Below are 11601 nucleotides of genomic sequence, written 5' to 3'. Positions count from 1 at the left end.
CTGTCCAATTAATTTCTTTCTATTTTTTTTGGTAGAGACGGGGTCTCTCTTGCTCAGGCTGGTCTCGAACTCCTGAGCTCAGAATGATCCGCCCGCCTCAGCCTCCCAGAGAGCTAGGATTACAGGCGTGAGCCACCGCGCCTGGCCAGAAATGCCTACGTTTGAACCCAAGGTTATCTAACCAACACACCACTGGTGACTGTTCAACATGAACCATGAGGCAGCGGTCACTTTTTCCAACCTGTATGTTTTCCACAATAACAGACTGCCTCCCACTCTTAGGCCCATAACCAAGAGAAATTAAAACACAAGCCCTCATGAAAACTTGAACACAAATGATAGCCAAAAGTGGAAACAACCCAAATGTTCAATAGATGAATAGAGGAACAAAATGTAGAATATCCATGCAATGGGATGTCATTCAGCAATAAAGATGAAGGAACTACTGACACATGCTATTAATGCAACACGGAGGAACCTTGAAAACATGCTAAGTGAAAGAAACCAGAGACAAAGCGGCCACATGTCGTATGACTCCATTTGTATGAAATGTCCAAATAAGCAAATCCATAAAGACAGAAAGTAGATCAGTGGTTACTTAGGGCTGTGGATGAGGAGTAACTGCTAATGGTTACTGAGTTTCTTTTGGAGTTACGGGATTAGATAATCGTGATGGTTGCACAACTCTGAATGTACTAAAAACCAACAAATTATATACTTCAAAGGGTGAATTTTACGCTATGTGAATTATTAAATACATGTGGAAAAATAATAGTCATTAGTTATTTTCGATATTTCAAAAAAACAGCAGAAACCATATAGGTGAGACTCACTAATATGTCACATTTTTGTTTGGGCTTAGAGTGAGGCAAGTGAGCATGGTAACCCTTGTTAGTCCATACAAATAACAAAAGTGTCTCTGTAATGACAAGCTTTTACTGCATGCAGGCACTGTGCTAAGCACTTTGCATACACCAACTCGTAATCCTTGTAACAGTCCTGTGATGCTGACATTTCATTCCCTTTTTAGATGGGGAAATTAAGGTTAGGAGAGTTGAATAACTTGCCCACGGATGTACAGCTTCCAACTTGCAGAGCCAGGATTTTAACCAAGTCTGAATGCAAACTGCCTCCTTGTATTGTGTAGATTGGGAATTTTGTGTGGAGGTTAATTTATTCATTTGTGGTTTAGTTCTACAGATAATTATTAAGAGTTACCAATGGCAGTGCCAGAGAATTTACCACTCTACCTCCAGCTACTCCAACTCTAAGAAAAAACTATGTGCTTGCTGCTAAAAATAATGTTCAAAAAGGTAAAATCATGACTCTCTTGCAAATAAAACATGAACATGTATCAAAACTTTTATTTAGCTCATTGGTTAACGAGGGAACCATTAAGATGTCAAAACCAATTCAAATGGGAATTTCATGTACAGAAATTTATATTCTAACAAAATTGATTTGGCTCACTGTAACAGGGATCATTTGCATTGGCAGATCAGCACTCAGCAGCAGCAATAGCCAGGTCAGCCTTTGTAGGGAGGGAGAATTGCATGTTGAGCCCACGCAGACCGTCTGTCCCTGCTGCCATGACCTCTTTGTTCATGGCCCCACTGAGCAAGCACTGCAGCAGCTGGGAAGAGAGGCTGTCTGACATCCACAGAGCATGTAATTTTGTCCACCTGATTAAGAGTCCCCTCTGCAGCCAGGCGCGGTGGCTCACGCCTGTAATCCTAGCACTCTGGGAGGCCAAGGCAGGTGGATTGTTTGAGCTCAGGAGTTCGAAACCAATCTGAGCAAGAGCGAGACCCCTTCTCTACCAAAAATAGAAAGAAATTAATCGGACAACTAAAAATATATAGAAAAAATTAGCCGGGCATGGTGGCGCATGCCTGTAGTCCCAGCTACTTGGGAGGCTGAGGCAGAAGGATTGCTTGAGCCCAGGAGTTTGAGGTTGCTGTGAGCTAGGCTGATGCCACGGCACTCTAGCCTGGGCAACACAGTGAGATTCTGTCTCAAAAAAAAAAAAAAAAAGAGTCCCCTCTGCAGTTGATGCCCTTTAGTGCCCATTCACGTGGGACACAAGTATCTTCGCAATCTGTGCCCATTCTGAGGGGTCCAGCCACATCTTTCCAAAATTTTCTTATCACCACTCTTCCAATACTGTTCTTTTCAAGGTCCTGACCATCCAGCCAAACCATCAGCAACTGCCCGTGAATCAATGTAGAACTGTACCCTGGCCATTTCGCACTCCAGACATAGGGGACAACCAAATATGCACCTTGCATTTCTGCCCACTGGAAGAACTTTACTTCACCACTGTCCTTCACAGTGAACCCTGAGTATGAGTGACTGCTGTCGCTGTCCACTTTCATGAGGTGCCAGCATATCGCGCAGACCCATCTGTAATCCAGGGTAGAGTTTTCCTCCCGTGGTCAACTGGCCATAAGCAACATCCTAAGAGGCCATAAGCACAGAACAAGAGAGAAGAGGCAAAGCAACAGGAGTTGGTGTGGAAGGAGCCTGAGCCATCTGCTCGTACAATTTACTTGTACCTTCTGAACATGCCTCAGCTCAGTCTCTAATATATCATTTCTATTTCATGATAGATTGCTGCTGTGTATGTCCAGCTTTATGGCCAGCTGGGTCAGACAACATCCAGTTCATGATGGGAGCTCTGGCTGCATGGTTACCTGATACCCCATGGTTAGGCATTCAGCCTCTGCCAAGGCCCAGCAGCAAGCCAGACCCTGCTTCTCAAAAGGAGAAGAGTTATCTTCGTAAGAGGGGATGTATTTGCTTCAAAATTCTAGAAATCTTCACTGTCTCCTATTAGTGCTTGCCAGAGGCTCCATAGAGCATTCCTATTTGACCTGTCAAGTACCACTGGATCTGTTGGATCATAAGACCCAAGAGGTAGAGCAGCTTTACTGCAGCCTAAAGCTTCTATAGAGCCTAATCTTATTCTGGTCCTCGATCCACCAGCCTGTTGATTGGGTTGAAGTAGTGCACTCATATGTGGTATATGTTGTCTCCAAAATCCAAAACAGCTGACTGCTACAGACTGAATGTTTTGACCCCCCCAAACCCCAATGTGATAGTGTTAGGAGATGGGGCCTTTGGAGGGTGATTAGATCATGAGGATGGAATGAGAATGGAATGCCATTCATGAGGATGAATGGGATTAGTGTCCTGATAAAAGAGACCCCAGAGAGCTCCTTCGCCCCTTCTGCAATGTGTGGACACAGCAAGAAAACTGCTATCTATGAACCAGGAAGCAGGCCCTCACCAGGCACAGAATCTGCCAGCACCTTGATCTTGGACTTTTCAGCCAACAGAACTGTGCGAAATAAATTTCTGTTGTTTATAAGCCACCCAGTCTATGGTATTGTGATAGCAGCTGGAATGGACTAAGACACCAAGCTCTATGCCTCTTTTTTCTTGTAGGTGATGCAAGATGTAACGCCTCATCTTTCACTCTGAGAGGGATATTTCAACATGCTCCAGGCCACTGAACCCCCAGAAATTTCACTGCTAGCACTAATTCTGTATCAGTCTAGGTCCAATCAAGAGAAAGAAGCCATAGAATAATATGAACAGAGAAAGTTTAATATAAGAAGTGCTGCCTTTATCAGGGGATTGGAACAATGAGGTACTGGGCAATAAAAAGTAAAGTGAATTCTAAGCAGTATGGGAAGGATAGCATCAGAAGTAGCCACTGGTCTAGAACTGAATACTCCTTCAGCTTTTATTACAGTGATTCACTGAACTGCACTGTTGGCCGTTCCTTTGTCTCCATCCATCACTAGACCGCAGGGTCCTTGCGGTCAGGGACCACATGTCTTGCTCTCCATTGTATCTCCAGCGCTAAAGGGGGAGGCCCGGCACCCCGAAGGCTCTAACCGTATATGAGCGAATGAGTGACTCGCAGCCCCGGGGATAATTAGCCTGTTTCCTGCCACACGTGCTAGCCCCAAAGAAAGGAATCTACAACACACACCTGGAAGCTTAGGTCCAACCTGGAGAGCCTGATAAGGCCTGCAAGGCAGCCGTCTGTGCAGGGCTGTGTGCAGCCTTTGTCAACCTCTCCTTAAGAGGAGGCCACGCCCACGCCAGCTTCCCAGATTGTCCCCAGGCCCGGAGCTAAACAGTAACTCCAAAGAGTCTCACACTGTAAACGCGCCACACCGCTGGGCCTTGCCTCTGGGACTGTGGCAGGTGTAGGTAGGATTCCCATCAAAGGCTCCTCTTCCGACCTAGAAAAGCAAGTGCTGAGGCCCGCCGGCAGCCGGCCGGGGCGGGGCCCCGCAGCCCCTCCCTGGGCGGGGGGCGCGGCCGGGCCTAGAAAGCAGGCGGAGGCCCAGGCCCCTGGCAGAGGCCGGGCCATGGGTGACCGGTTCAGGGAGCGCACCGAGCGGCTGCTGGCCGACTACCTGGAGTACTGCACAAGGGAGCCGGGCGCCCCGGGGCTGCCGCCGTCCTCGCTCGAGGCCGCCGCGATGCGCTTCGCAGCCACCAAGATACGGCGGAAGCACGCGTCCTTCTTCTCCGCCTACGTCGGCTACCCCGGGAACCGCGTCTACCTGCTGGAGCGGATGGCGGAGGCCGTGCTCTGCGACAGCCTCAGCTGGGGCCGGGTAGTGATGCTCGTGACCTTCGCAGGGACGCTTCTAGAGAGAGGGCCGCCGGTGACCGCCTGGTGGAAGAAGTGGGGCCTCCAGCCGCAGCCGAAGGAGGGGGATCCCGAAGTCGCCCGGGACCGCCAGCGCCTGGTGGCCCTGCTGTGCGCCCGGCTGGCGGGGCAGCACCGCGCCTGGCTGCAGGCTCAAGGCGGCTGGGTGAGCACGACGCTGCGCGGGGACATCCGATTTGAGGGGGGTGGGGGGCGAGTTTCTCGAAAGAAGCGAGGCGTCTTTTAGCGGGACTGGGACGTTCGGTGTGAAGGCCTCTGTCGGTAGTCAGACTGGCAGGCATCGGCCTTGCCAGACGGCTCTTGTGACCCCATTCGGAGGCAGCTGCGCCCCACTTGGGTCTGCACGGTCCCACCCTGCCCTCGCCTTAGCCCGCCCTCGGGGGCTTTCAGGAAGCGCCCACCTTGGGTCTGGATGCTTTGCTCCTGTAGAGATCCCCAGCTAGTACAGTGAGCAGCGGGTGGCCCGGGCCACGTGGGGTTTGTCCTCCACCATCAAATGCACCTCTGGAGATACTCGGACCCTTTGATCGACCACAGCCCTTCTCTGGAGGAGCCCAGTTAAGGTCTCAAAAAGAGTTAAGGAATCTTAGGCCAATGTTTTAACTCATGACAAGTACTCAGAAGTGTTAGGACAAGGACACAAATGGCTCTTCTTTGAGTGGGGACATCAGAGTCTACAGGCCCATTGCTCCAAAGAATTGCAGAAGAAACCGCATCGCATTAAGTGGGAATATGGTGCTATTTGCTTAACTCTTTTTGAGACGGAGTCCAAGCTGGTCAAGAAATCCTGGGCTCAAGCTTCTGCCACTCTAGTGGTTTGAGATTGCAGGCGGGCGCCAGAGCACCCGGCTGGTTCCTTAATTCCTAATCCACTGTACCCAGCCCTCAGGAGGGACATACGCCTCTTGGGTTCTCAGCTAGGCCCCCTGTTTCTTTCTTCTCCTTATTGGAGTTAAATCAATGCTGAAGGGACTCATGTTATGGGATAAATACAGCCAAACTATTAAAACCAGGGATTTAAAAAATAATTTAGCCTCTCCTGTGGGCAGTTTCCATTTAGGCCTCTTACAGTGCCTAACTGGGTTCCATTTGAGGGCAAAAGGTAGCATGAGGTGTTAGCATTAACTCCGGCATCATTCCCCGTGTTTGTGTTGGTCTTCCGCTTTCTGAGTCCGTGAACTCCCTCAGCTGAGTTCTAAGGACCTCACCTGAGCCCTTTGTCTCAACAAGCATCTGGCCCCGAAGCTCTCTGCACCTAAGAGGAAATGAGGATGGAGGGGGTTGTTTTTGACTTCATTTTTTGGGCTAATCAGCACTGACTAAAGATTAGTCTCTTAACGTCAAGAAGCCAAAATTCTCAAACTGGATGAACAGGATTCACCTGCATCTCTGCCACTGCAGTTAAAATTCCACAGCCTGGAGTTCCATTCCCTTCCTATGTGGAGTCACTTGCTCTGTTCTCGGGTGATAACTTTTCAATCTAGTGCTTTGACAGTTTCCCTGATGGCACCTGTCTTTTGCTCAGAAAACATGAGATAGTAGTCCACCTTCCTCTTGTTTTGAAATCAAAATGAGTGTTCCTGCTCTAAGTGACAAAGATAAATGGCTGCTTCCGTCCACCTCATTGGACTACTTTTCACCAATCCTAAATCCTCAAGGGTTCCTAATTAGAGATGCCTATTGGTCAGAATTTCCTTTCCTCTTACTCTCTGAATCGAGGTTGTTTTACTGTTTAATGTGGAAACTCCTGTGTATTTGGAGCATCACAAAGCGATCTAATTCTTTTCTCTCTCTCCCATGTAGGATGGCTTTTGTGACTTATTCAGGAAACCCTTGCCGCTAGCTGTTTGGAGGAGACTGCTGGTCCAGGTTCTTTTGTCATGCTTTTTAGCAACGACCGTCATCTATTTCTGGACACGATTATTATGAATTTTTAAAATTTTAACCCATTTTTACCTGTGTGACTGACTGGCTAAGTGATTAGAGACGGGAGAACGAGAACTGAAGTAAACCACCTTCCCTGAGACGTTTTTACCTGAATATGCACAAGGAGTCCTGAGGTGACGACTTGGCCAGTGTATTAACTCATGACAAGTACTCAGAAGCATTAGGACAAGGACACAAATGGCTCTTCTTTGAGTGGGGAAATCAGTCTAAAGACTCATTGCCCCAAAGAATTGCAGAAGAAACTGCATCCCATTAAATGGGAATGTGGTGCTATTTGCTAAATTTGGCTAAAAGTGAATATGAACCTCTCATCTATCCATGACTTCATGTGCTGCTAATTTTATTCATGGCCACAGGTCACGGGCAAAATGATCCCCAAAGCAATCTAAGTCCCAGTTTAACAAGGAATGTAATATTAAAACCTCTTATAAGGAATTCTTTGAAATCTAATTCTTTGAACATTTCTGACTTCAATAAATTGTTAAATAACTTCAAAGTTTTAATAAATTCATCTTTTTTAAAAACTTCGCCGGCTTTCCTAATTCAATTAGCCTTTATTCTTAGGAGAAACTTGATGACAATTTCCATTTTTGTCTCCTAAATATACATGTAATGCTTTATTTTAAACATTTAATCAACACACAAGCTCGAAGTTCTTCCTCTCTTCCACCTTCCGTGCTGCAGTCAGCCCATCACTTGCACCGTCTCTCCAGGCCTTCCTGGCCCTTGTCATACTTGCATTTTATTAACCTCAACCGGACCTGCTTTTGGACTTGATCTTGTGAGCTCTTCATCTTTAGAACATGGACTCTGCCTCGCTGTTCTTGCTGTTGCAGTGCATTCTCCTTATAGCAGGATAAACTGATTTAACTATCCTTCCATTGCTGTGTGTTTTAGGGTGTTTCTCCTTTTTTGGGCTATTAGAAACAGCACTGTGTGGAATTTTTGTGCATAGACTTCCACACATGATTATGTTGGTAAAAGAATTCTAGAAAGATTCTGGATCCCAATTCATATATATTAAAACGTGATTACGACCGAGCCATTACTCAGAATAGGCTCTACCAGGCCAAACTTACACCAGTGTATGAGAATGCTGAGCTTGTCACACTCTTGCCAATGTTGGATCATCCTCAGTCTCTGCCTTTATGGCTTTGGGGGTTTGGGTCTTTAGGAAGGTCATCCTTGTCCCAAGATTATAAAAAGTATTTTATGTTCTCAGTCACTGACCCATTCTGGAATTCTCAGGTTTTGGTTTTCTGGGGGGTTTTTTGTTTGGTTTTTTTTTCTGGAGACTGGGTCTTTGTCAGCAAGGCTGGAGTGCAGTGGCACAATCATAGCTCACTGCAGCCTCCAACTCGTGGGCTCCAGCAATCCTCCTGCCTCAGCCTCCTCAATAGCTGTGACTGCAGATGCACACCACCACATCTGGCTAATTTTTCTTATTTTTTTTAATTTCAGAGTATTATGGAGATACAAACGTTTTGGTTACATAAATTGCTTTTGTACAGTTCGAGCCAAAGTTATTGTACCTGTTAGGTGTGAATTTAGCCATTCCCTCCTCTCCCCTCCCACCTGTTTGACTTCTGATGAATGTTACTTCCATATGTGCACATAAGTATTGATCAGTTAGTTCCAATTTAATGGTGAGTACATGTGGTGTTTGTTTTTCCATTCTTGTGATACTTCACTTAGAAGAATGGGCTCCAGTTCCATGCAGGTTAATTCAAGAGGTATTAGTTCACCATTTTTTATGGCTGAGTAGTACTCCATAGTATACACATACCACTGATGTATTGATGGGCTCTTGGGTTGTTTCCACATCTTCACAATTATGAATCGTGCTGCTATAAACACTCCGGTGCAGGTATTTTTTTTTTTTATAAAATGTCTTTTTTTCTTTTGGGTAAATACCCAGTAGTGGGATTGCTGGATCAAATGGTAGGTGTACTTTTAGTTCTTTGAGGTATCTCTATACCACTTTCCATAGAGGTTGTACTAGTTTGCAGTCCCACCAACAGTGTATAAATGTTCCTATCGCTCTGCATCCACACCAGCATTTGTTGTTTTGGGACTTTTTGATAAAAGCCATTCTCACTGGAGTTAGGTGATATTTCATTGTGGTTTTGATTTGCATTTCCCTGATGATTAGAAATATCGAGCATTTTTTCATGTTTGTTGGCCATTAGTCTATCTTCCCTTGAAAAGTTTCTTTTCGTGTCTTTGGCCCATCATTTCTCCCTGGTAAGAAACCCGGACCTTGGACTTTGATCGTCTCCTTGTCCAGCTTGTCTGCCTGTTCTGAGTTCTCAGTCACCTGGTCCAACTCCTCACTCAGCTCCTGGTAGGATGTGGAGCGCTCCTGCCGGATCACGGCACTGACCAGAGGTACGGTACACCTGAGCCCGCTACTGCACCGGCCGCTGTGCCAGGACCTGCCGGCTCTGCGAGGCAAAACCGGTTTGCACGGGCATCCCGGAGACAAGCTATTATTTTTTTTTTTTTTAGAGACAGGGTCTCGCTGCATTACCCAGGCTGATCTCACACTCCTGACCTCACGCAATCTTCCCACCTCAGCCTCCCAAAGTGCTGGGATTACAGGTGCAACCCACCACACCCAGCTGGCTGCTTCTTTCTAAAAGAAGAGTTGGAGTAGTTATTTCGGCATTGTTCATTGACAGTCCTTTATTCCCCTGCTGATTTAAATGTATTCACTATTTTATTCTATTGACTTTTCTTCCAATAGCTCTGTCTCAACTACTGTATCTTCCCAGCATGTTTGACCATCTGATGGGAGAAGTCTAATCCCTTCCCCTACCATTGTTGTCTTTCAGAAATCCTTGGCTATTTTTGTGAGTAGTGAATTAAGGTGAATTTTTAAAACCAGCTTATAAAGAATACATACGTACATACATACATTGCTTTAGGATTTTGATCAAAATGGAATTGGATCAACACTGTCTTCCCACCTAAGAACATGAACTCCTGCTTCATTTATTCAGGTCTCGATGGTTTTCTTTATATAGGTTATATAATCTTGGCCAGATATTTTCCAACTCTTTGGTTCCTATAGCTATTGAGAATGGAATACGTAGAGGATATTGTTTGCCTTCCCCGAAGCATTTCCTCTTGTGATGACAGCTCACTGACCTTACAGGATCTACCCATCCTCTGTTCTTACACCATGTGGCTCTGGTGGGGTTGATTCCTCCCCACCCCAGGATTGGGAACATGACCCAGATCTGGCCTAATAGAGCCCCTTTGGGGCAAGGTAACGGGGCTCAATTCCAGCGTTTCTGTGCACTGTCAGGGGAGACTTTTTATACTACAAGCAGAAAGGCTTCCTGGTAGAGAATACTGCACAAAAGGAGAAAGTCCAAAGATTTGGGGGCAGAGCAGGGTGGAGAAAGTTCTGGTGGCATTGCTTATATCTCCCAATTTGGCTGTGCCTAAAGCTATTTGGGACTCAGATCTCCTTTTCTCCTTAAACCTATTTTTGTTGCAAGTGAAACTCAGCTCAGTCCTGAGTCCCAGAATCAATTTTTCCCTATTACATTGATTATCTGGTAATGGCTGCCATAAAAAGAAACTTAGTGTAGATTCTAAATCTGGCTATTTTGAACTCTCATTAGTTCTGCTGTTTCTTTTCCAGCACTTACACTTCACTTTCTTTTTCTTGGTTAATCGCATGAATTTGTGAATGGTAGTGATAACTGTTCTCTGGTGGGAATTCTGTGGGTTTCTGGTCTATTGATGACTGCCTTGTCTTCGGGCCCACATTCACTTTAGCATTGCAGGAGGAAGGAGATGTGGGGACATTGTTCAAACTATAATCCAACCTAGCTTCTCTCAGGTTCTTGGAGTCAATTAAGGATTGGACATGTCTGTGTTAATCCTCTGCGGTAAGAAGCCATCTCCTAAGGCTGAGCGGTGCTGATGGCGCAGTGGGGAGGCCTTCCAGGGTCAGGTAGTGTTTTTGATGACAACATCTAGACACAAGAAGGAAGGATTATTTTTCCCATGTGGTAATCATGTCACTGTTTTCTACCACGTGGATGCTTGTTCCACAAGCTAAATATTCTGAGCTAAGAAGAGGAAAGATGGTTAGCATGATATACACCGATTGCTGTGACAGTTCCAGCACTCTCGGGGTGCTAATTCTTATCCCCCAAGATACCATTACCCATCAGCCTGCAAGTCATGGGTTCCCCCCAGTAGCACTTCTCAAGGGGTGACAGTCCTGAAATCTTGGAGACTCTTGGCCAGATACCCTGCCCCTTGTCTACTTTAAGGGATAATATCTTCGTTATTATTATCTCTGGTTTTTGCTGCATTTCCGGCTTCCACCTGGGCACGTCTAGGTAAATGGTGTTTGCTTCAAACTCATCATTTTTTTCCCCAGTTGTACTTTCCCTATAACCTTGGAGACCTTTTGTGTCCCAACCCCCTCATCTTCCTGCTTTTTCCCCACCCACACCACTGTCATTCCCAGGACATATTCTTGCCCTCTATGAATCAAAATGTTCTCCATTCCCCTCTAGCAGCCTTTCTTGGCCCCATGTTCCTTTAGGACCTTAGAAACTCCTTCTAGCACTCTCTGATCCCTTGCCATCTTTGCATATCCCAAATCCATCTGCAATTTGGCTCCCTGGAGTACACTAGTAAAATAATTCTCAGGGAGAAATCCTTGCTCAAAAATCTCCGTGGATTCCTCACTGCCTGCAATGGAAATGATCCGAGTCCCCAGGACTGGCTTTCAATGTTTCCCCACATTCCTGTCGGTCCAGCTCAGTGTCCCCTGGGTTCATGGTCTGCATCTTGTCAGCCTCTTTCTGTTCATGCCATTTCTCCAACAAGACCACTCTTTCCCATCTGCCGTGTCTCCGTTTGTTGAAGTCCTTCAATACCCACATTAAATTTTATCTCCTTAGTGAAGTTTCAAGAGAACATTCTCCCTCTTG

The 11601-nt window shown here is 46.1% G+C and overlaps 1 protein-coding gene across 1 annotated transcript; it reads left to right on the top strand.

Moving 5' to 3' along the window:
• Positions 1-4385: 4385 nt before the first annotated feature.
• Positions 4386-6622, top strand: BCL2L10 (BCL2-like 10 (apoptosis facilitator)). The gene is made up of 2 exons (XM_012658053.1): positions 4386-4838; positions 6497-6622. Exons 1-2 carry the CDS (start codon positions 4386-4388, stop codon positions 6620-6622), a joined length of 579 nt encoding a protein of 192 aa, XP_012513507.1.
• Positions 6623-11601: the final 4979 nt, after the last annotated feature.

This window comes from Propithecus coquereli, unplaced genomic scaffold, assembly GCF_000956105.1.
Source record: "Propithecus coquereli isolate 6110/MARCELLA unplaced genomic scaffold, Pcoq_1.0 Scaffold57, whole genome shotgun sequence".
NCBI classification, from domain to species: Eukaryota; Metazoa; Chordata; class Mammalia; order Primates; family Indriidae; genus Propithecus; species Propithecus coquereli.
The sequence above is the reverse complement of the archived record's forward strand: the minus strand, read 5'-3'. Positions and strand labels throughout refer to the sequence as shown.

Excerpts from the sequence above, each read along its gene's own strand:
- BCL2L10 (XM_012658053.1), top strand. The coding sequence starts at position 4,386 with ATGGGTGACCGGTTCAGGGAGCGCACCGAGCGGCTGCTGGCCGACTAC. Across the intron at positions 4,839-6,496 it reads TGCAGGCTCAAGGCGGCTGG|GATGGCTTTTGTGACTTATT; the intron begins GTGAGCACGACG and ends TCTCCCATGTAG.